This window comes from Protopterus annectens, chromosome 1.part0 (assembly GCF_019279795.1).
Source record: "Protopterus annectens isolate FY-2018-M chromosome 1.part0, PAN1.0, whole genome shotgun sequence".
Classification (NCBI taxonomy): Eukaryota; Metazoa; Chordata; order Ceratodontiformes; family Protopteridae; genus Protopterus; species Protopterus annectens.
The window spans coordinates 410,167,524-410,194,445 of record NC_056725.1 but is presented as its reverse complement, the minus strand read 5'-3'; the positions used below and the strand labels follow the sequence as shown (position 1 = coordinate 410,194,445).

The following is a 26,922-nucleotide window of genomic DNA, read 5'->3' as shown; positions in this document are numbered from 1 at the left end:
GGCCAGAGAGATGATGGGAAACTGCCCGTCTATGAAAGCAGACTCCTACTTTATGTTTTATTAGGGAAGGAATAGATTAATGTGACAAGACTGTACTTGTACAGCTGAGACTACAAGAGGGCCCTATACCTTGTGTAGGCTAAGGATGATCAATAAGGCAACACTGCTCAGTGTGCAACTGAGTTGCTCCTAGAGCAGCAGATAAGCTTGGAAGGGTTTTGCTGACAGCTGCTTAGGGAAAAACTGTACTTCCAGGCTTCTATGTCTATACAAGGCACTGATAAGTGTCACTGAGTGAAGAGTAGCACCACACAAATAATTGAGAAGCTTAAATACGAGTAAAGAGAAACAAGCTTTGAGCTAACTACCAAGTTGGAAAGCGCACAATAGCCTTTTCAAGAGCAATCCCCAACTTAGTTAGGATAGATGAGCACACTTCTGCCACAAGGGTGCAGAAAAACACCTTCTTAATGCAGAATAGCTGGTTTGGAGCCCAAATGTAACAAGACCACACAAACTACCTACAACAGCCCTACAGCTAGCAGATACAATGTAATAGAGTAGAAAGGCATATTAAATGCATTCATAAATTATTTTCATAAAATGAATCAAACCAACACAAGAATAATACAAAAAGGTAATTAAATATTTCTTAAGTAAAATATTCAAAATAAATTAATGAGCAAATTAAATTAATAGAAAAAAATCTATTACTATGACTGAAAGTAAAGATCAAATTAAAAAAATTAAAGGCCAATAAGGCTCCAGGAAGTGATGGACATATTCCTGAACTGTACAAACTAATGCAAAAAGAAGCACTTACCATATTATTAAACATATATTTAACAGTCCAACACTTAAATGTTTCTCCATCTTGAAATCCACTATTATCTTGCCAATTATAAAACCTGATAAAGATCCATAAAATTGTTCATCATATAGGCCGATATGCTTATTAAATATTGATCGTAAAATGTTAATGGCAATCTATGCAAATAGAATTAAACACTTTCTACCTTTGTTAATTACTGAAGCTCAAATGGAATTTATACTGAGACATTCTTATAATAATATTAAAAAGAGCTTGCTCTAATTGATTATAGGATCATAGGAGGTTACTAGGCTGTTGGCCATGAGGCCCTTAAAAGCTTAGCCAAGAGTTTAGCCCATACTTAGACAAGTCAGCACCCAAAGCCCCTGTCCATCAGGGACACAGGTGGAATCCCAGGTGTGTATTTTCTGTTCCCCATCCAGTTATCCAGGTTGTGCTTAAAAAGTGATAATGAGGTACTCTGCTGCTGATGTGGAGAGGGAGTCTATTCCACAGATGGGGGAGTCTCTGGGACACAAATCTGTCCCACCAACAAGTCCTATTGATATCCCAGACCAGGTTGAAGTCACGCATATAGGTTGCTCGAGTGGAGCTTGACTTGTGGATATGCAGCAGTCCCATCAAGCCGGGGTTTGAAATTGCTTTGTATGCCAGACAGAGGTCACCTCTGAGGAGTCTGTATGAAACTGAGTAGTGGGACAGGGCTTTTAGCCTATCTGTGTAAGTTAGATGTTTGAGACCCTGGATTCTCCTGGTGAGGTACCTCTGTAGTGTCTCCAGCTGTTGCATGTGCTTTGTGAGGTGCATGCTGAAGGGAGCATTGTACTCAGTAATTGGCCTTATAAGGGAAGACTACATGGATGTTATGACCTCTTTGTCCTGGATGAGATACCCTTACTTATGAGGTGGGTCATGTAGAAAGCTTTCTGTACAACAGAAGCAACATGGTGGTCAAAAGTCAGGTTGCTATCAACCTGGGTGCCCAAATCCCTCACTATTGATTGTGTACTTAGGACATTGCTATTAATGTGATAATATGTGGGGACATCACTCTCCCCAAAGGGGATGATGATGCATTTTTTGGCATTCAGCTTGAGGCCATGTTTCTGGCACCCGTCATTTGTTTGGGTGAGACCGTCTTGGAGGAAGTCCACATCACTTGGGGAATTGATGACTGTGCACAGCTTGCAGTCATCTGCAAACTTGGCCAGCCATAGCCCGTTGGTTTTGGCCTGCACCTCAGAGAAGTATATCATGAATAACAGAGGCCCCAAGGCCAATACCTGGAGTATGCCGCTTGTTACAGGTCTACTGCTTGAGGTGGCTTCCCCTATTTTGATTAGGAGGTTTCTATCAGTGTGCCAGTTTGCTACCCATTTGGTAACATATGGATTGATGCCTAGTTGAGAGAGTTTATCTACTATGCCCGAGTGGGAAATAGTGTTGAAGGGTTTGGCTAGGTCAAGGTAGGTGCTGTGCATTGTCTTCCCTTCATCCATGGCTTTGGTGACTGTTTCAAAAAAGTTGACCAGATTTAACAGACATGACCTCCCCTTGACAAAGCCAAACTGTGTAAGGTTGAGTATTTGGAGGGCGCCAATGTCCTTGTCAATGAGGTCCATGATAATCTGTTCCATGGCCTTGCAAATTAGGCTAGTTAGGCTGATGAATCTATAATTTCCTGGATCGGTGGATGCTCCACCTTTGTGTAAAGGGATGACAGTGGTTGTCCTCCATTGGGCTGGGACAAAGCTGGTGCTCAGGCTTTGGTTGAATAGGGTGGCTAATGGTGCTGCAAGTTCATGCTTGAGTTCAAGTAGGATGCAACCTGTGATGCTATTGGGTCTGATGGAGGCTGTATTTTTTGCCTTTAAGAGGGCAGTGATGACCTGTTCCCTAGAGATAAGGGGTAGGGAGCAGGTACTGGGGATGTCCTGATTTACTGATGGGGTGGACAGAGGGGAGAAGTTTTCACTGAATCTGTCAGCCGGTAGATTGTCTATATCTGCAGCATTTGTGCATGTGGTGTCCTTGACCACCAGTTCTGAAAAAATCTAGGTGCTTTCTTTGAGATTGCGGACATATGTGAAGAAGGCCTTATGATTGTCTCTAGTAGACACGGCCAATTTAGACTCAAAGTTGGCTTTAGAGGATTTCACTATAGCTCTTATTTGCTTGTTCAGGCTAAGGGGAGATGGCTTCCAATTGGGCACCTGCTCCTTCTGGTCCTGGACAGCAATTTTTTTCCTTTTGTTATATAGATTATTTATTGCAGATGTCCACCAGACAGGTTTACTCTTCCTTGTGGAGGATGATTTTGTCCTGTCAGGTATTCTTGATTCCATGCATCTATATAAATGCTTGTATAGTACTTTGGTGTAGATTTGGACATTGTTACCAGTTCCTACGGTGGGGGAGGGGCTGTGAAACTGTTTATACCATCCCTCAGGAGGTTGTAATCAGCTTTGGAGAAGTTTTTTTTGTTTAACCCTAGCTAGAGGTGGGTCAGGGGAGATGGTGATTTCAAAAGTGACAGCTTTATGATCTGATCTTACCAGGGAGGATGATACTGTAGGGGTGCTGCAGTGGTTATGCATGTTGGTTAATACCAAGTCCAAGATATTATCACCTCTTGTGGGGGTATCGACTAGCTGTTCCAAGGCATTTGTGTTGATAAAATCGAGGAATCTCTGGGCCTTTGTGTTTCTGACTTGATTAGTTTTTCCAATCTTTGGTTCAGTAATTAACGTCACCCAGGATCAGGGTAAAGGGTTGAATCTTGATAGATTTGAAGAGGTTCAGATAGGTGGAGTGGGCATCTCTAGTCAAATTTGAGGGTCTGTAGCTAGCTATAATTTGAATAGGGGTCTTGTCAACGGTTAACTGAACTTGGAGTGTCTCTTGTGCATCATACTGTTTGACCAGCATGGAGGTGTGTGTGCCTTTAATATATACTGAAACCTCACCTCCTTTGGCTTTGCTGCCCACATTTTGGGGTCTGAATGTATGATAGGATGAGCAACCAGGTAAGACTGGGGTGCTCTCCGCAGCTTTGAATCAGGTTTCGGGGACTGCACAAATGTCAGCATCTTCCAGGGTTAAGAATGCTTGCAATGAGTGCAGTTTCATGTTTAGATGCCTAGCATTTAGCAGCATGACTTTTAATTTGTGTTTTGTTGAAATTTTAATGTTTGTAGTATTGACCTCATGACTTTTCCTAAAAAAAGGCACTGTGGGGGTGGCAAGAGCCTTTGCCAGAAGCCTGAACCCCAAGTGAGAAAGATGCAGGCCATCTTTAGCAAAGCATTGTGGTCTGTCAATCATATCTTCCCAGGCTGTCAGGTACTGGATCCCCCTGGAATGACACTAGAAACTAAGCCAATTGTTAAAAATCAATAATTTTCTGTTTGTATTGAGGCATCATTCTAGGTGATGGTAGAATGCTGCTTAAGGGTAGGGACATGCCTGCCTGGGACACATATTCAATGAGCTCAATCAAGGCTCTCTTCATATAGTCCAGGGAGGTACTTCTCAAGTCATTCACACCAACAAAGACTATGACAGAGTCATAACAGTACCTGTTGTTGAGAGACTTGAGTGCATGTGTGATATGGTGGATTCTGGCACCTGACAAACAACTAACTTTGACTTTCTCCTTATCCAGCCTGGTGAGATGCACATCTGTGTGTCTCACAGTGGAGTCTCCTATGACTAATGTATTGGGTTTATGATCAGGCCTTAGAGGTTGTAAGACACTGGTGTGTGGACTATGCATGGTATGTGGTGTGGAGGGTTGTGGAGTTCTCATGTGTTTTTGCCTCTGAGGTCCCCTTTGTTTGGGTTTGTTTTTGTTGAGAACCTCTGCATATGTGGGTGGGTGTTGTGTAGTTGTGGGTGGTGTTTGAGGTGTAGTGAGTGTGTTGTCAACCTTCTCAGAGCCAGATATACTGGCTTGTGAAGGAGAGAGTACAGACTGTAGCCTAAAGTTTAGAATGACATTTAAAATTTAAGCAGGCTAAAACAAGCATTAATAAATGCAGCAGAGAAGATGCAATTGAACACTTTAGAGAACAAGTAGCAGAAAAAACAAGATGAAGTAATAGAGTAGGAAGAAAAAACACAAATACTTTAAAAGCAGCTGAATAAAGTTTTTTTTTTTTTTTTTTTGTAAAGTGGAAAGGGAGAAAGGAGATAATTCAAGGTTAAGAAACTAGGGGGTTGGCATTCACAAATACTCTCTCTGTATTAGGTAGAATGAGCTAATGACACTGGACTGGGAGGAGTGTCCCAGATAAAATTTACATTAGGAGCAGGCAATTGCAAAGCTATGAAGTATAAGATCAAGACACCAATAGGAAGGGAGGGTGGGAAACTATGCTACAGCCACTAGCTACACTATTTAAGGCAGAAAACACTACAGAAGTGTTTATCACAGCAAAAAAATAGCAGTTAGACACTAAATGAAAGTTTTAAACAGATAAATGAGAAAGGAGACTCTAGAGAATGTTTTTAACTGCAAACAAATCAGTTATATGATACACTCCTTGGCAGGAAATCAGAACAAACAAACATATGCTTAACAAATGGAGAACATTTCCAGTTAATACCTTTCACACAGTGGAACTATCTAAAAAAGCTTTACAAACAGTGTGACAGTAACAAAAGTGATTTAACAGGCCCTGTAAGGCAGACAATTTCAGTACAATAGTGCAGATTAGTTTATAGCAATAAAATACAGTAAAGAACAGTAGGCAGCAGACAACAAAAAGTGCTATAAATGGTTAGAATAAGCAATAACTAGTAAAAATTAGCAAATACAAAAATAAATTAATCTTTATCAGTTTAGATATTAATAGTGCTTTTGATTCAGTTAATTGGGAGCTTTTACTAACTAGTTTGGAATAATTACAATTCTCAATTAAATTTATAGAACTTATCAAACAGGTATATGAAAAACTCCTGACTTATGTTGACGTTGGTTCATATATCTCTAAATCAATAGAAATCACAAAAGGTACTAAACAGGGATGTCGACTGTCACCCCTGTTATTTGCTCTGGTTATAGAACCTTTTGCAAATCATATTAGAGCCAATGCAAATATTACAATTTTTTTCTCTAAAATACAATTTTTGCAGATGACATTTTATTAACTCTAAATGATAGTAATGAGTCTCTTCAAACTTTATTTAAATCAATAGAAACATTTGAAGAATATCAGGACTTAGTTTTAATAAGGATGCAACTAATATACTTTTGATAAATAATAATGCACTCTGAATAGATAAAAGATTTACTAAATATGTTACAACAGAAAGAAAAATCAAATAGGTATGTGTCATACTAACAGATAATTTACAAGGATTAATTTCACCAAATCATAACAATATATTGGAAAATATAAAACAGCGTGTCAATAAATGGAATAAAATGTGTTATTTTAATGGAAGATACATTAACTTTGATTAAAATTATTATTCTTTCAAATTGTTACATATTATTCAATCTATTTTACTTCCTCCTTCTAAAGAATATATAAAGCAGTTTAATTATTTTTTCATAAACTTTTTATAGCATCCTAACAAACCTAAATTGGCATTAGAACATCATTTGAGAGACTGGGAAATTGGTGGTATTAGATTTCCAGACTTAGAATTATATATATATATATATATATATATATATATATATATATATATATATATATATATATATATATATATATATATATATATATTATCATCTGTCAGCAAAACAATTACTTTATGGTTAAATGGAAAGAAATTCATGAAAACATTGGGTTAAAATCAAATAATAAGATAATGCACCACAATCAAATATTAAGCAATAACTTTAAATGCCTGTAAAATTAATATTATACAGAAAATAACATTAGTTCAATAAACTCTTATTATATTAGAAATGTGTTAACGATATTGAAAAAAAAAATTAAATTCCAGACTATAAAACATGTTTTTTCATACTATCTGTTATAGCCATTGCAAAGGACTGTTTTAATACATTACATTTCTCGAATATGCTTAAATTGAAAAAAACAACATTTAATTTATTGGCATCAAGTTATAGGTAAAGGTAAATACTGTCTATGGAATATATTATATTGACAAAGAAAAGTGGTTAAATATTCAAATAAACAATTCATTAGTCATAAAATTGATTTGATGCAATTATCTATAAAAGACTCAGTCCCCCTTTTTAGAATTTTTAGGTATTCTAGACTACAATTATGAATATGGAAAAGTGCATTTATTCAAAATATATTTAAAAAAGTTTACTTTAAAAGATGCTACTGGGAATATTTCACATTAGTTAAAAACTATAACTCACAAGACGAAGATAAAAAAATTATATTATTATCATCAAATCAAACCACTCTTTCTCTAAGATGGAGATTATTGTTTTGGAAATACATTCATTGAGCCTTTATTGCACCTCAAAAAATAGAATTTTTGGATAAAAAAAGAAATTGCATGTTGGAAATATAAATCTAAATTGAAAGTAGGCTGGCAACATATGTTATTTGATTGTAGCATTGTTAAACCATTCTGGGATAATATAAACTATTGACTACATATTATTTTTAATGATAACTTTAGTTTAACCAAATCATTGGTTTTATTTAATTCTCCAATCCATGAGAACATACCCAGAATAAAATATACTCTTCTATGGAATATTTTGGTTACTGTAAAAAAGTTGTTACAATTAATTAAAAAATTAAACTACCTTTACATTAAAGGAGTTTAAGAATATTTCAAATAAAGCATGTCAATATGAATTAGCTACTATTAAAAGGACAACAAATGAGACAACTTCACATTATAATACTTGGTTAAAATGTAAATATATAATCAAAAAGTTTGATTTAAATATTTAACTAAAATGTTGGTACAATACCTTGTAGATTATATACTTACAAGATTAGTATACACCATTGTAAATAGTTGATTTATGTTTGTTCAGTTTTTGTTATTAATTTATTGTTTAAATGATAAGAATTATCTGTTTAATGTTAGGTTATTGTGTTTTTTTCTAAAAAAAATAAAAAACATTTTGGAAAAAATAAGAAGTTTAATATGGACCCTCTTTCAATCAAAGATTATTGCCAAATCTCCATAATTATCTCAGCCATTAAACTCTATATTGCAATCCTAGCTAAATACTTTTAGGACAGTCTGCTGTAGCATTATTTCAAGATTTGGTTAAGATTTATGAAAAAGATGCAAACCCAACACAATATTATTGTCTTACCGTACTTATAAATGCAGTTTTTTAAAGAGTGCAGTTGATCTATATGTCCATGACCCCTTTCAAGGTCAAGTTATTAAAAGTTCAAATTATGACAAACGTATTAATGTAATCTGATCAATATGTGAACACATATCTAATTGTCCAGCAATCAGTGGAAAGCATCACATTAAGTCATCTGACATAAATAATATTTTGAATAATTTTAATCCGGCTAATACACCAAATTAAGTGTTTGAAGCTTTGAGACTGATCTGTCTTTTTCTTTCTCTTTCTCTCACTTGCTCTCCCTCACCCCAGAGATTTTTGAAACCTTTAGCTCCTTAATGTGAGGTAAAACATATATTCTTTTCATATCTTTCATATCCATCAGAAGCTAGTCACTGCAAGAAAATAATGCATTTTCAGATTAATACTTGAATCAGTCTAGTACAATCTTTATCAACAAGCTTAATATGGATCCCTTTTCAATCAAAAAGTATTACCAAATTAACTGATACATTTTATGGTTCATTCCTAGATAAACACTTCATGACAGTAAGCTGTGGCATTATTTTAAGATTTAATTCAGGATTTATGGAACATAGACAAAGCACATTAATATCATATTAAATGTATCTTTTTTTGCTAATTATAAATTTAATTTACTAAGGGTGCATTTGCTGTATATGTTAACTAATTTGATGAAGTCTATGCCTCCTTTTATTATAAAGTGTTTAAAAATTGAATTCCTGACAAATGTATTAAGAATATCAGTGGACTTTAGGAATTAATTTATAATTGTCTAGCAGATAGTGAAAATGTTTCTCCTCAAATTAAGATCTTCACTTGGATGAGTTAAAATGTCCTTTACCTCTTTATCTCTTAAAACTAGTTATTTAACCTTTCTTTTACCTCACTATTCAAGACTTATAGCATATATGTATAAGTTCCCCAGCTATCTCTGTCTACTGCCGCACCTTGTTTATTCTCTTCTGCAAGATGTAAAGAACTGTGGTACTGTAGAACATGCAACTGATCCTTATGCTTCTCTGAATTGAACTGAATTGAACATGTCTGTCTACTTAACATCTCTCAATGGCTATTAATGACTAACAGGGAAGGATATTTTGTAGATCCTGTTAAAGGTTGACAGAATTATCCATTTATATTACAGAACTGCATTGTATATAGACTATCTTAATGATAGTCCTAATCCTATCTAAGGTCTTTTGACCACATACATAAGGAATAAACAAAATATAATTAGAATTTGATAGTCCTAATCCTATCTAAGGTCTTTTGACCACATGCATAAGGAGTAAGCAAAATATAATTAGAATTGTACATAGGTCTGACTTTAAGATACTGAATTCTATACATAGTGAAACATTTCAATTATAGAATGTTCCCACTATAGAAAATAAATATAAGCATCAACTTTTAATACCAGCCTATAATGTAAAGCCAAGTGCTTGCATGGGGATTAGGCACAAGTAAGAAAATGTTGAACCCTCCCATTAGCTGCTTAAATGAAGGTCCTTCCATGCTGATTTTCACTTCAGTGTTGATGAATGAATGGATTTATTGCTCTGCGGGAGTCTGGTAATTGTCAGGCAACAAGGGTTAAAAAAACTGGCAAAGAAATAACAAGGATGTGAATCAGTAAGGCTGTTGATTGAAACACACATATAAATAACATTATATAATCATGAAAGAAGCAGACAAGGAACAAAATATTGTTGCATTTTACCCTTAATTAGTACAAAACTATCTGCATACATCTGCTTTCTGATATTGGAACCTATCTTATGTTGTCTTTTAATCCAATGGAATACATGATTCTGCTCAGAAGATGCTTATAAAAACTATTCTGACTTAGCAAAAATGTGAGTAGTTGCAGGCTGAAGTTCATTGGGTAACCATGTTATATGGATTACCAAAGATCCATAAATCTATGTGTAATCCAACTGTTTATCCTATGGTTGCTATATATGGGACTTTAATAAAAGGGTCAGAGTGTTGCTGGATAAAACTTTGCAACATGTTGCCAAACAAACTGATTCTTATGGTAGGATGCTTACCATTCATTGGAGAAGTTGGGTTTTGTTTCTTGACAAGAGAATTGTTTTTGGTAACATTAGATATTCATGCACTTTACAGGTAGATTTAGTCACTATGACACAAGTGATGCAGTAGTTCATTGTTTACAAGCTGGCAATAATTCATTGGTATGACAATACTGAAAACTACTTTGTGTTTCACACAGAATCTTATTTGCAGTTCCAGGATACCACAACAGGGGTAGCCACTCTTTCTCATAAGAACTTATCCCTAAACTGCAATCTTTTTTATCCTGCTCCAAAAGAGGACCTACATATCAATTACTTGCCTCTTTTTTGATGATCCTGATGTAAAGTAGACAATTATTTCCAACTGAAGAATGTCAATATGCTTTAAAAATGAACCATGTAATAGAAATTCTTGTTATTCTAATAGAAGCTATCAATTAATATTATTCCTTAACACTATACTGTATTTCATTTGATATATTTTATTATTTGCTTCTAGTTTTACTACCAGCATTATGCGATCTCTGTGGGTCTCCTCTGAAAATGGGCCTGGCCCAGAAGGATTAAGTCAACTGGCAAAATATAAATAAATAAATAAATATGTCTAAGCATTATCTTGAGCAACAGCATTTTATGCCACTTTTTCCTTTAGCATTGTGGAGGTTTTCCATCATATCTGATGATTTGTTTTTTTGGGGGTTTTTTTGTTTGTTTTCAAGGAATGGTAAACATGTTTTGTGATTTTTGTCCAGCATTTGAATGCTAATCAATTTGGCATTAAATTTCTGGGAAATATGTCTAATAAACAGATGTAATGGATCACTTGCTGTCACTAAATTACAAAAAGAAAGTTTGTTCTACATTGTTTAGGAAGTCTACAGCTACACGCATGTGGTTGGATTCTATTGTTACCATTGTCAATATCTGCTTTCTTCACTTCTCAAGGAAAAACTTATAAGGGCTGACAGATTATGCAATATTGTAACTTCTTAGAGGTAGCTTAGAAAATACACGTGCACAAATGATAAATGAAAGTAGCTGCTACTAACATTGCCTTACCCCTCACCCATATTAATCTCTCTCTGTCTCACCATTGGGAAAATCCCATTAGCATTCAAACATTCTGTGATCATTCGATTACCCAAAGTTCCAAACCTACAAACCTAAATGACTTTTGACCCATATCCAGTGTATGCCCTATTACCAATATCTTGGGAAAAACTACTTTATAAATAATTTATTCAGCACAAAAATAATTATGGCCTGCTCTGTGACCAACAACACAGCTTCACAAACTCATTCAGCACCATCACTGCTCTTACTATAGTAAGTAACACAATTATATAATAATATAACTAATGGGCACATCTTAGCAGGGATATTCATTGATATGACTAGGGACTTTGAGACAGTACATCTCAACCACCTCCTCCACAAATTATACCAACTAAAGTGTGACAGCAGCACAATTAATTGGTTTTAAAGCTACCTAAAAGAAAGAACATTCCAAGTTTTTGCAAATAATACACTGTCTGACAGTGGTACCCTGAACATCAAAGTGCCACAAATTTTCATACTACGTCCTCTAATATTCTTACTCTTTATTAATGATATCTGGTTGGTTTTGTACACAGATGATTTTTAATAACAGAATATACTTCAACACAACTTGCCCTACAGCAGAAACTGCAGACAAGCTTCTCAAAGTTAATATTCTTGACACACAATAACAAACAATTAACGAGCATTAAAATAAACTAATGTGTCGCCCTTCTCCATCCCAAGAAAACTGGTCTACCCCTCTAATCTGAGCATAAACAATAATGAGAATGTCATACAAAATGCCCCTCGGCCTAATTCTAGACCCCACACTGAACTTTTCTCTTCACGCTGACAATATTACTTCCAAACTTCTAACTCAACTGAAACTATTTTACTGCAGCTCTCATTTCCTATATCCATTTACATGTCTTGCTTCAGCTACAAGCATACTCCTACCAAAACTGGAAAATGATCTCTCAATGTTTTGTCTACACTCATCCCACAGAATACTCATGAATTACAATTCACTGCAAATAAAGTATTCAGATTTGCTCTTTAGACAAGCATATGCATCATTGTGAACTGATAAAGCAAACAAATTGACTCCCTATAACTGAAAGTGCTATTTTACTCCAAACTACTTTGAGTTATAGGTTCCTTGAAACTGTTTACTATCCAACTCTAAAATGGCTGCTTCTGACCAAGGCTGTCACCTACTCCCTAAGAAGTTCACAGGATGAGTCATCAACTCTCACCCATACAAGGTTTAAGAATACAGTCGGTGAAAGAGCCTTCTCCACTATAGGTCCTGTGTATGGAATAACATTCACAATGAACTGAAAGTCAATCTAAATCTAAAATTAGACATAATTCTTGCTCATTGTATTCAAATACTGGTTTTACAACAAATGTTAATCAGCTGTTTTAAGTACTCTCCTATATTGTATAATGTTTGTGCGCCACTGCTTTTAATTATTATTGGGTTACATATAGTATATTTGGTACTTGTTCGCTGTTGTATATTGTTCATCTGTCAATTATTTATCATAAATGGGTCATGGCTGAAACTGATCAATAGACTAGCATACCTACCCAGTTAATAAATAAATAAATTAATTAATTAAATAAATAAATCTTAGACATATATTACTTTAGGAGAAATACAATGGCACATTTTAATGTTATGAAGTTAGGCCCCCTGCTCAACTTAGTAATGGGTGCTAACCCTAAACATAGCATTGCCCCTTCCCTCAACCCAAACCCTACACCTTACCTTAACAAAAGCCTTTCCATAACTCTGTCAGTAATCAGATGAATTTGAGGCTAGTGTTATTTGGGGGGGGGGGGGGTGAGTTAGTGTGAAGATCTGGAGAGGAAATAATTTTCTTTTCTTGATCTTTTGTGTGTTTGCTATTTAAGACATTTGGTCTTCAGTGTGTTTTAACTATTTAATGTCAGTTTTTAACCATGACATTATGAACATTTGCTCATATACAAGCCAACTATATATATTTATATGCGTGCACGCGTGTGTGTGTGTGTGTGTGTGTGTGTGTGTGTGTGTGTGTGTGTGAGTGTGTGTGTGTGTAAACACACACACACACACATATATATATATATATATATATATATATATATATGGGTCTACCTGACTTTGTCGAAATCTCATATTATTGAATCTCATTTTGTTGACACTCAAAATATCAGACCCCACTTCATCGAAGCACCATAACAACGAAGATCTTCCCAGGATAAGGAACCTGTTGTACGGGATGATGAACTTTACCCTTTTCCCAACTGTAGTGCTATCTTGGAGTTGGTATATTTGGTGAGAGGTGTGTGGGGGGCAAAGTCGCCCACCTGGGTGCGTTAGGGATGTTGTGGTTTGCGTTTTGTTTCTGTTTTGGGTAACTGGTTACTTACCCTGGGTGGAGCTTCATTGTTTCACTCATTCAATGATGTGGGATTTCAGTATTTTGAGTGTCAACAAACTGGGATTCCATAATATGGGATTTCAACGAAGTCAGGTAGATACATTTATGCATACATATATATATATATATATATATATATATATATATATATATATATATATATATATATATATATATTTATCTTTTATGTTAAGTCTATAGACAATGTATCAGGATTTATTAATGTGATCACTGAAGGCAAGCAAGTCTGTCAAAGAGAAGAAAGTTTGTAAACTGGTCACCAAGGTAAAACATACTGTAGTTATAAAAAGAAAAAATTTCGCATGCAAGATACAAGAACTTTTTTGATGATACACTGGAAGGCATTCCAAAATTAGAAAAAGAAAACTGCCCTAAATTATTACATTTCTTTAGCATAATTTTAAGTAAAAGTAAGTATATCTCTCATGTGCAATAATGTGATCATCTGTCCCTTTCCAGATTTAAACCTTAAACAGACGTCAAATGCTTTTAAAATCTTTGGAACTGACTTGGCTCTTTCTTTCAAAAACATGCAGATGGAAATTTATATATAAAACATGTACTCCTTATGTGATTAACAACATGTATAAGATAATACCATGAGATGGAGAAATAATGAAATATTAATGTCAGATTAGGTTGCTTAGCTAGTGTAACAAATTAACAGTAGTTTTGTTATATGGAACTTTTCTTTTTCTTGTTCTCCATTATTAAGGATCTTTTGTTTTGGTGAGATTAACTGAATTAAGAAATTGAAACAACTGAATATTGTGCTCTCTGGTTCTCCCATGATTAATAACAATCTTATGTCTTGTTAATGCAACTTTTTATTTATGGAATGCAATGTGATGTCATTGTGCATTCTTCTGTGAACATGGCAATACATAAGCAATGTTGCTGTCATGTGTCTGTTTCAGGTCTTGAATGGATTGCACTGCAGAAGAGGACTTTTCATGGAACAATAACTGGTCTAGCTTGGTGTATTGGGAATATGTTACTACCCCTGATTGCTTATTACATCACGGAATGGCGTTGGTTTATCTTCACTGTAACAATGCCAAATGCTGTGGCAATTCTAATTTGTTGGTGAGTAGATGACAAAACAAATCTCTGCTTTAACAGAGTATTCGATTTTTCAGGTATATAGTATGGGGAATGACTTTAAAAGTACTGAATAATAAAAGTACGTATGGAGTAGACTGGAACAGTATTTTTGCAGGATTTAAGCAATGGAATAAATAAGTTAAATTGGTATTGGTACCCTGGTAGGTGTGTACTGAGAGTGGAAGAATACCTTTGTCTGAATCATAGGTAAGTACTAGGCTGCCTTTGTGGGTCATTTTAAACATAGCCAATTTCCCTAAAACTGTTTGATTCCTGTTTAAGGTTTATATCTGGAAAAAGGGACAAAGTTGAGAATCAAACCCTGTACCCTGTTTCTATCAGTTAAACACCTTAATCATTAGGCACACCCTTAATCACCCTATAGTCATGTCATATGCTTTTATTTGTACTTTGCACAAATTAATGCAGGTATAACTCTAAGCTGTATGGTACCTTTATTTGGTGTATAGCTGGAACATTGTGTTCTGAGTTAAGAAATAGTTTGAACAGCATGTTATTATTATCAGGTCCAAGCTAGTTCTATGCTGTCCGTCATTTTCTGTCTCTGGTTGGCTGTCCTGTGCTGTCGATCAAGACATTCTAAGTTCTTGAGCTTTGTACAATGTAATCTTTGCTGCTGCTGCTGTTGTGTTAGAGTTTGCCTTACCTATTAAAGTTATTCACTCACATAAGATGAACAATTTTTATACCAAGCCATAACACATTCATTTTTGTAGTGTAGTCTACTGGATTACAATATAACAAGATTAAGAAATTTTTTAATTTTGTCACTTGCATCCAGTCTAGAAGAAAAGAAGAAAATTTAAGAAAAATTAGATCTGTATGAACTTTTTGGCTGCAGTGGATGTGACAGTACAGTGCTAGGAAAAGTAGTATGAAAAGCTTTTCAATTATTTAAGGTGATAGACTTTTATTCCAAGATATAAAACACTGCAACCAAGTAAAAAAAAAAATCCACAAATGTAGCGATGTACTTGATTTATATAAATTTTTGTATGTCTGTATATAAACTTCAACAAAATTGGATTTTCTTAGTGTACAATATGGTAAATGATTTTAGTAATGCTGAATAATAAAAGTACTTTTTAAAGCAATGTAATAAATTAGTAGAATTGGTGTTAGGTGCATTGTATAACAGCAATAACGAAGGGCTACTACTTTCATGTTTTAAAAAGATGGCCGCACCTGGCATTATCTTCAGTTTTGAGTCAAGAGGATCATGTCCCATTTTAGGTGCATCCAAAGGCTAATATGGTACTCAGAAAATATGACAGGCTGTACCTAATTAACTGGTGTTAGACTAGAAGACTTAAAATTTCTGTTTGCTTGCTAGCAAAGAACTGGGTCTTAGCAGATGGGCTGAACTCCCAGTTCACGTTATGTATGTATAGGTATACTGCATAAAAGGGTTAAGGATTATAAAAGTATGAACACCTTCAATTTCTTGCATGAAAATCATTTAGGAATTTTTATGCGTGATTGCACTTTGGATGATCTTACAGCATGGAGGCATTATCCATGGTTATGTACTGGCATGTGATGAAGATCAAATATATACTGGCAATAAAGTATTCAGTGCAAATGGACTTCAGTGAAAAATGTAAGTGGTGGAATTGCTCCTACCTTCTCCAATGTACCTGTGAGAAGTGATGCTACTCATCATTTATGTTATACAACTGACTTCAGTGTCCAAAGAAGATAGAGACTAGAGGTCTAGTGTCACATGTTAAGAGTGCATGAGTAGAAGACTGTTTTTGAAGCCCCTTACTGTCACATGGAGATACGAATGCATGAAGTGGAGAGTGGTATGTTGGAGCAAGATGATTTCCATCCTTTGCAGAAATCAGAAGATGTTCAAGAAAGGCACCTAACACCTTGCATATTTAAGGGGAGTGTTGGGACTATACTTCCTGACATATAGGGAACAGGTGGCTGAATACAGTCCACCACCCAAGATGACCTAAATTGAAAAACATAATGCTAGCCTGTAATGGAGACAAAATAGTTTGGGTAGTTATTGAATCAGGCTGTCGGTTACTTCAGGGTAGCAAACAGGTGTTGTTTGATGAACATAACTCATTTAACATACCAGGTTGGCAAAGGATAAAGTGACAGCTGCCTCTCTGGTGCAAGGAATAGGGATGGCACTAGAGCACTTAGGTCCCTGCACCACCCCAGATATGGTTATGGCCTTGTAGTTGTCCATGTGGGGGTGAATAATCTTAGGTATTCCACTCTGGGGAGATGCAGAGAAACATTTCCAAGCTCTCTACTTATGTTTTCCAAAAAGACATAACCCTGGCATTAAGATGCATTTGGCCTTCACAAAGAATGGCACTTGCATCCAAAGATAAAATAATTGGTTTAAATAATTGGGTACTAAATCAGTGTCATTTTACATGGGTTCAGTTTGTGGCTGCATGAGATGAAATGGTCAAAAGACCACCCCCACCTCACTTTGCATGTATGGCTTGAACATTTCACCTCTCAGTTTGTCTATACAGGCTAAAACATTTGCTACCCCGTAGTGATTTTTTTCAGTTGGGGTTCTTTTGATGGACATTCCAACAAAGCAAATTCCAATATAGTCAATATCAAGATAGCACTGCTGAATGCTAGATGTCTAATCAACAAAATATCTATTCTTGAAGCTTTACTTACATTGAATTCATCAGCATTTGTGCAAGTACAGAATGCTAGTTTCAATGCAGTGGAAATACTCTATTCCAGGAGACAAAGCCTATCAAGCATAAAGAACCAATGGCAACTGTAAGGGACCATCTATATATATTCATAATCTGACTGTATCTCACCAGCTTCTGCATGTTGCAAATCTGAAACTGATTGAACTTCTATTTATAATGAAATTAATTACCACAGTATAACCAATTAAAGAGCCTTATCTATGACCCCTTCAGAGTATAAGAAATAGTTTAACCAGTTAGAGAAGTTAACCATTAAACCAAACTCCTTTCTTATTTCGTTTTTTTTAACAGTTGCTTTTGTCTTGGTGTCCTCCACTTATACCGTGCCCATCTCCACATTCTAATTTTCTACTGCATAAGTTGTCATTGAATGATTAATAACAATGGTGAATGATATGAGATAATCCACATTTCTGTTAAGTGTTTATTCAGCTATTTTGTATACTTATGGTTTTGTTGCTTTAATTTTCATTTTCCATTGAATTGCTTTATCCATAAGACAAAAATGTATATTTGCTGTATATATGTTTTGGTGTATGTTTTATTTATTTATTTATATTTAATGCTTTTGGCTTCCCTTTATTGTGGGTGCTTCTCTGAAATTAATTTAATGTGTGAATGTGCAGTTCAAGACAAATAAGGCTGTAACTTTTACTACTGATTTGCTCCTTATATGTTATAGGTTCATAGGTAGTTACTAAGCCTAGCCAACAAGGTTCCCTGGCTTACGCCACCCAAGAAAGTTATTTTTCTGTACCACTGTCGAGCAGAGACACAGCGGTGATCCCCAGGGTGTATTTCCTATTTCCCATCCACTCATCAAGATTTTTCTTGAAGAGTGCTAATGAAGAACTTTGCTTGACATAGATGGGTAGTCTGTTCCAGAGTATGGGAAGTCTCTGGGACAGGAATCTATCCCTCCAGCATGTCCTGTTTATTGTGGTGACAAGATTTAGGTCCCTAGAGCATGTAGCTCAGAGGGATTGGGATTTCTTTAGGTGTAGCATGTCCAACAGCTCTGGGTTTGACATAGCTTTATATGTTAGGCAGAGATCACCTTGGAGTCGTCGATATTCTACGGAGTAAAGCTGGAGTTTTTTGAGGCGGTCAGTGTAGGGCATTTGTTTTAGGCCAGTAATCCTCTTTATGAGGTACTTCTGTGGCCTTTCCAGCTGCTGCAGATGTCTTGTGAGGTACATTCCAAAAGGGGCATTGTACTCTATAATGGGTCTAATGAGTGTCGAGTAGAGGGGAACAATGACCTCCTTTTCCTGGATGAGAATCCTTTTATGATGAGGTATGCCACGTAGAAGGACTTCCTGACTACTGTGGCGATGTGACTATCAAAGGAGAGATTACTGTCCACCTGGGTCCCAAGGTCTCTTATCACATATTCGGTGTTAAGTAGATTGCTGCCTATGTGGTAGTTCATGGGTACAGAGGTTTTACCAAAGGGGATGACACTACAGTTTTTGGCATTGAGCTTGAGGCCATGGCTCTGACACCAGGCATCTGTCTCAGCGAGGCCCTTCTGTAGGCTGTCCACATCATTTGGGGACTTGACTATGGCTCCTAGTTTGCAGTCATCTGCAAACTTCATTAGCCAGAGGCCTTCTGTGTTAGCCTGTACTTCAGAGAAGTAGATACTAAACAGGAGAGGTCCAAGGACCGAACCCTGTGGTACCTCACTTGTCACTGCTTTGAGGTCAGATTTGGAGTCTGCAACTTTTACAGTGTGGGTTGTGTCAGTGAGCCAGTTGGCAACCCATCATGTGATGTAAGGATTTATACTTAGTTTAGTGAGTTTAGCTATAATTCCAGAATGGGGATAGATATTTTGCTGTGCCTCTGTCAAAGCAGTGACTGAAGTAATCCCTGGGGTATATCTGCGATCCCCATCCATTTGAACAAGGCCAGCGAGGGTGCTCTGCCTCACATGTACCGGATTTTGTCCACAGCATAGTCTCTCTGGAGTTCTTTCAGTCGGCAGCATAAGACATATTTTTTGAGACCCTTTTATCTTTTGGTGGAACTTTGGGGCCGTCTGGTCAGATACATTCCGAATGGGGGCATGTACTCAATCATAGGTCTAATGAGTGATGAGTACAGGGGGCTATGACCTCCCTTGATGTGAGATGTGAATCCCTTTGATCAGGACAGACATGGCTCCAGCAACTCTGACCCTGTGGGTTCTGGTCACTAGCCAGTTTGCAACCCATCAATGGGACGGTAATTTCCAGGGTCGGTGGAGGCACCGCCCTTTGAAGTTGAATCCTTGGTGATTTTTCTCTCAAAATTTGCCTGATGATTTTATGAGAGCTCTTAGTTTTTACTTATAATGATCAAAGGTGTCTTACCTTTCAAGGATTTTGCTCTATCTTGTAGTAGCTCCTCCTTTTGTTGTAGAGCTTGTTTTACCACTGGCTCAGGGGCCTTAAAGGAGACCACACAGTTTTTAGAAGTGTGAAGTCGGCTTTGAGAAGTTTTTCACTGTGGTCTTTTTATTTCAGGTGGGGGCGGATGAGGACCTCCAGCCAGATTTTAGTATGATCTGATCTCCACAGTGAGGGTATATACTGTGTTGAACATTGTGATCCCATGTTCGTGATGATGAGATCAAGTATGTTTTCTCCTCCTTGTGGGTGACTAGTTGTTTTCCATGGCATTGAGTTTATGAACCCCTCCAACCTTTTTTGGGGAGTGTGTGGCTTGAGTTTGCAGAGCAGTCTTGCCTATGGTTAATTGCACCTGGATGGTCTCCGATGCATCGGCGGCGCGCCAATTAACCTGAGGTGTGTGGGTGTCCTATATGAATATGGACCCCCTCCTTTCTTTCTTGGGTCCGTCCGGCCGGGGGAACGCATGATATGAGTGAAACCTGGTGCTGCTGTGCTGCTTGCAGGAGCCTTGAACTTGGTTTGTCACAGCACAACAGCACAGACATCGCATGTTCTCCATAGAAGGGCCTCGGTGCATGCAGCATGAGATCTTTGAGACTTCTGCATTGCAGCATTACACCCTTTAGTTTTTTTTTTTTACTCTCTGGTGGTAGGTTTGGTGGTTTCTTTAGAAAAAGGCACTATGGGGTGGCATGGGCTCCTTGCCAGCCTTTGCCAAGCCTAGGTGACAGGTGCAAGCCGGGCTTTGCGAAGCAGCAAGCAAGCCCATATCCATGTCATCATCCCAGGACAGACAGACATCCATCCCCTGACAGACATTGGAGAATACCATTAAAGCTGATCTCATCTTCTCACTTTATTGGCATCATAGGTAGGATACTGCTCAAGGTCAGGGTCATACCTGCCTGGGCTACATATCAGAGAGCTCTCAATGTCTCTTTCATTGTGGTGTCAAAGGATACATCTCAGGATGCACCAGCGTGACAGCAACAAATGAATGACTGTACTGCTCTTGCCTGCTGTTGAGAGAGCTTGTGTGTTGTGTGGGATTCTAGCTAGCAGCCCTCAGGCAACTTCTTTGACTTACTCCTTACTCTTACTCAGTCTGGGACTGACGCCAGTGTGTCTGACTATGGAGGACCTATGTTTGGTGTTGGTTTTGTGTTGTATTTATTTAAGGGCAGCAGCTGACTTGTTTGTTTATGTTGTTTGTTGTTGTTTGTGTGGTGTTGAAAGCCTTGGTGAGGTCAAGATAGGCTGTGTGAACCACCTTACTCTCATCTACAGCTTTGGTGACTGCCTCAAAAAAGTCGATCAGGTTCAGGAGGCATGCATTTCACAAACCTGAACTGGGTGGGATCCAGAGTCTGGAGGTTACCAATGTCTTTGTTTATGAGTTCCATGATGATACGTTCCATGGCCTTGCAGACCAGGCTCGTCAGGCTAATAGGTCGATAGTTCCCGGGATCAGTGGTGGCTCTCCCTTTGTAGAGTGGGATAACTGTTGCTGTATGCCATTCAGTGGGCACAAAGCCTGATGTGAGGCTATTATTGAGCATGGTGCTTAAGTGGGGAGCCAGTTCGTTCTGACGTTCATTTAAAACACAGCCTGGGATGTTGTCCGGTCCCATGAATGCTGTGTTTTTGGCTTTAGAGAGTGCAGCTTTTACCTGTATAGTTGTGATTGCAGGGACTCTGCATTCTTCCTTTATAGATATGTGCCCATTAAGGGGTGGGGGGGTAAAGTTAGCACTGAACCCATCTGCCAGGATGTTGGAAATATCAGTTGGTTTTATAATTTTCATGCCATTGTGCTGTAACTCAGAGCAGATCTGGGTGTTGCCATTGAGATTCTTGACATAGCTATAGAATGCTTTGTGGTTGTCCTTAGAATTAGTGATGATTTTGTTTTCATAGCTAGCTTTGCAGGATCTAATAAGGGATCTCAGCTTCTTACTGAGGCTGACCAGGGAGCTCCTCCACTCATGGGATTTTACTCTCTTTTGCAACAGTTTCTTCCTTCTGTTGTACAGTTTGTTTATGGCAGGGGACCACCAGATTGGCATCCTTTTTTTGGGGGATAGCATCTTGGTTCTGTTTGGGATAGCACGATCCATACACTCATATAAGTGCTTATAGAGTGCATTTGTGTAGGATTCAGCAGTTGTGACTGTGTTGTCCATCTGCATGGGTGTCATGAAGTTCACCACTTTTGTCTTAAGAAGCATGAAGTTGGCTTTGGAGAATTTTTTTACTGTGGTTTCCTTAATGGGGGGTGGGGGCGGGATGTGGATATCAAGGGTGATTAGCTTATGGTCGGATCAGACCAATGAGGAGTTGACTTCAGATGTGGAATACCGGTCACTCATGTTGGTAATGACTAGGTCTAAGATATTGTTGCCCCTGGTGGGGGTGTGGATAAGTTGATCCAGGGCATTGGATTTATTGGTTTATGAATTCCAGAAAGCATTGAGCTAAGGAGTTGGTACATGAGTAGTTTTCCCAGTTAATGGCGGGGTAATTGAAGCCGCCCATTATTAGGATGTTTGGTTGAACCCTAATATTTTCCAGTGCATCAAGAAAAGAGGAGTGGGAATCCAGGGGTATGGTGGAGGATCTGTAGCAAGCTACAATTTGGATTGCAGTTTTGCCCAGAGTTAGTTGCACTTGGATAACCTCGGATGCATTATGCTGAGCAACTAGCCTGGAGGTGTGGATATCCTTAATGAATATGGACACACCTCCACCTTTGGTGTTTCGGTCCACGTTACATGGCTGAAAAATGTGGTATGAGTTATAGCCTGGTAGTGCAGGGGTGCTCTCTGGAGCCTTGAACCAGGTCTCAGTCACTGCACAGGTATCGATGTTCTCCATTTTAAGGAGTGCCTCGAGGGAGTGCATTTTGAGATTTAGACTTCTAGCATTGAGTAGCATTACCCTCAGTTTTTGCTTGCCTGTTCCTGTTACGGTGGTGAATTTGTTATTTGAACCTTACCTAAAAAAGGCACTATAGGGCAGCAAGAGCCTTAGCCAGTATCCGGAATCCCAGGGGCGACAGGTGCAGTCCATCAGTGGCAAAGCATCGTGGTCTGTTGGCCATGTCATCCCAAGCAGACAGATATTGGATCCCCTTAGAATGACACCAGAAGCTTAGCCAATTGTTGAAGTCAATCATTTTGTCCTTGTACTGTGGTATCATTCTGGGTGATGGCAGAATGTTACTCAGGGTTAGGGTCATACCTGCCTGGGCTACAAGATCAGAGAGCTCCTCTATGTCTCTTTTCATGTAGTCCAGGGAGGTACATCTTAGGTCATTCACACCAACATGGACAATGACAGAGTCATATTTGTACTTGTTGTGGAGTGACCTGAGTGCATGGGTTATGTGGCGTATCCTGGCACCCAACAGGCAGCTGACAGTAACCTTCTTCCTGTTTAGCCTGGTGAGCGGGACATCAGTGTGCCTGACTATAGAGTCACCTATGACTAGTGTGTTAGGTATGTTGTTTTCCCTTATTGGCTGTGGTTGAGTGGCACACTGAGTCTGACCCCTTCACCAGCTTTTGTGTCTGTGATTTAACAGATGTTGACATGTTTCTGCTTTTATGTAGTAGGTAGCTCTATTTTGATAACATTTTGTTTGGGTTTCCATTATGTTAATGACTGATTTCATATCTATGTTCTCTAACAGTCATGATTTTATTGTTTTGCTCATTGTATTTGTTAATGTTTTTGTATCATATTTCATAAGCAAACTAGTTAACCTTTAGTTCTGTGCCTTTTATATTATGTATAATTGTAGTCTGAGGTGTTGTGTTATAGTTCACTGGGGTTGTATTATTTCTTGTACATCCATTCATTTTATCAATGCCTCTATATTTTTCTAAGGTGGTATTATATAGTTCATCATTGTATGTTTCTTAAGATTCTCAGTCATTCCTCTACTTCTTACTAAGTGTTCATTATTTTTGTATTTATTGTGAATATTTTTGTAGATTTGTTTATTGACTGTGTGATTATGTGTTAGTTTATTTTCTGTGTCATGCCTTGCATGTGCTTTTTGAATACTTTATGCTAGAGTGATATTCTGTACTGCCCTCACTTTATTTTTGGTTGGGTTTATTTATCTATTTTTAAGTTTTATTATATTATTAAATTGAAGACAGGAAAAAGACAAAGATAGATAAAAGAAAAAGAGAATTAGACATCCTAGTCTGGAATTTAACAGAATAACAAAATTAATATTTTATTATCAATGAATTTCAAAACATAGCTGTGGTATATGATTTAGTATGTTAAACTACAAAACAAATCTAATGTGTTTTCTTACATCTTAAATATGTAATACTTTATATATCAATTCTGAGCAGTAGAGGACTGTTTTTTGATACTGTAATTCAGTCTTTTATAAGGATAATATGAATTTGAATAATTGATGTGAGTTTTTAAATTACATCATAGTCAAACTGCAACAGATTGACTATAATATGCATAAAGAGTTAATCTAGTTATCCACGGTTGTCCAACCATGATGTTAGCATGTTGAATTTATGGGGCGTAAAAGCAAAGTTTGTGTTTATTTTAGGTGACTGCAAATGTGAAAGTTTTGTTTCCTTTGCAATCAGTCTAATTTGGTGGAGCTTTGTTAGAAGGCTAAAGACCACCAATAAACTGGTTCACAGTATTTTCTGTCACTCAATGTTCAGCAGTGATCTAAATATAGATTAGCAAAACATACAAAATATCAGTTGTTACTATGTTTCATTATAGAAACTTATGATTTAATTATATATATATATGTGTGTGTGTGTGTGTGTGTGTGTGTGTGTGTGTGTGTGTGTGTGTGTATATATATATATATATATATATATATATATATATACCTGTTTTCAATTTTTGAGACTTAGTCAAAGTCGGACACCCTGGTAGGTGTCAGGGCAATCTCAGCATCATCTGCACAAAGGACTTAGCAAGCTGTACTACACAGCTATTATTACCTACTACTACTGCTATTATTACCTACTACTACTGCTATTATTACCTACTACTACTGCTATTATTACCTACTACTACTGCTATTATTACCTACTACTACTGCTATTATTACCTACTACTACTGCTATTATTACCTACTACTACTGCTATTATTACCTACTACTGCTATTATTACCTACTACTACTGCTATTATTACCTACTACTACTGCTATTATTACCTACTACTACTGCTATTATTACCTACTACTACTGCTATTATTACTACAACATAACACCACTACTGAAATGAAGCAAACTAAACAAAAGTGAAAATTCTTATGCATCCTAATGATATAATGATCTTTGACTAAACAAATGCCAACTGGCCATTGTGTGCATTAGATATAGGCAATTAAGTCACAGATTGTACATAATACAGGGCATAGGCATCATCATCATTTGTGCAGTGTGTGGGGGTTACAAGATAGCAAGCCTGACCCAGGCAAAGTGTTTGTACTACTACTGTGAGAGATGAGGTAATACTACTGCTATTATTACTATCATGACAGTAACACCACTACTGTAATGAAGTCCAACTAAACAAAAGTGAAAATGTGTGTGTGTGTGTGTGTGTGTGTGTGTGTGTGTGTGTGTGTGTGTGTGTGTCTTATGCATCCTAATGATATAATGATCTTTGACTAAACAAATGCCAGCTGGCCATTGTGTGCATTAGATATAGGCAATTTTAAGTCACAGATTGTACAAAGTACAGGGTATAGGCATCATCATCATTTGTGCAGTGTGTGGGGTTACACGATAGCAAGCCTGACACAGGCAAAGTGTTTGTATGTGTGTGAGTGTGAGAGATGAGGTAATAGCAACTACTGCTACTAGGAGTTGAAATGTTAGCTCCATGAGCCTGGCTTGAAAGCAGAGCATAATCTGAATGTGAATGATGTCTGCTGGATGACCTGTCATCATGACTATGTCCACAACTACATGGCCAATCATGCCTGGATAAGGACACACCCACCAGTGATGTAGCAGTGAAAGCGCAAGCATTACGAGAGCAAGATCTGATATTTCCACATCCAGATCAGCTGACATCTAATTATGTACTAGCAGAATGGACTTGTGGATGCTGCTCCTCCCCAGCAGTAGACATCCCAGAAGAGAAAATGCATAGTCCAGTGTGTCATTCATCCTGTCAAAGGAGTCACACTTACTGTTCATGCAGTCTCATACTTCAGAATGCACAGCATGCAGTTTTTAGGCACTGGTATAACTTGTCTGTGCCTTCATGATGCCCAGCATATACCTTGGGTGGCAGAATCTGACACACCAACATCAGAGGGAGGGTAGTACTCACACTTTCTTTGAGCACCTCTATCAAACCCTTGTGTGATATGTCACTCTTGGTAAGGCTAGAGTTAGACTTCTAATAGTTCTGCATCTGGCCTAACCACAATACCCTGTTCAGCCATGTCCCCATAAACCTTTTCACTATCAGATGGGTCTGTGTCATGGGTATGCACAGGTATAATGACTGTGTCCATAATGTGGGGAGGGCATGTGGGAGCCTCACCTCATGCCAGACATACCTTCTACAATCCCATACTGTGCCTGTTCATCACCACCACCATCATCATCAGAGGCTGATCCTCTAACATCAAGTGGAATGCATTCCACAGTGCTGGAGCCAGACAATGCCTCATTTTGAATAAGCCAAGAAAACAGAAAAATGAAAAATAGAAGCATGAATAAAATATAAGACCTATACCTAAATAAATCAACCACACATGCAAATGCAAATAGTCTTAGAGAGTACTACATATAACTAATAGCAAAAAGATATGCCCATACCATGTGCAGGTGGTTGTTGCACCTCAATGCCAGATGTCCCTAGGCACACACATTTCAGTTGATAGAGGTATTATATAGATACAATGTAAAAGAAATTATAAAGAAGTACTTATTTTATATATTTGGGTGGCATACCTGGATCATCACTAGTGGAAATCCTCTGGAAGTCCTCCACCCATGACCCAACATCCAGCAGTGCACTGTAAAA

General features: G+C 37.4%; 1 protein-coding gene across 1 annotated transcript in view; it reads left to right on the top strand.

Moving 5' to 3' along the window:
- Window positions 1–26,922, top strand: part of LOC122813297 (solute carrier family 22 member 7-like) — a 1,073,907-nt gene that overhangs the window by 661,270 nt on the left and 385,715 nt on the right. Inside the window, exon 4 of the mRNA XM_044085933.1 lies at window positions 14,565–14,733. Coding sequence (XP_043941868.1) covers window positions 14,565–14,733 — 169 coding nt within the window. The remainder of the gene's footprint in view (window positions 1–14,564; window positions 14,734–26,922) is intronic.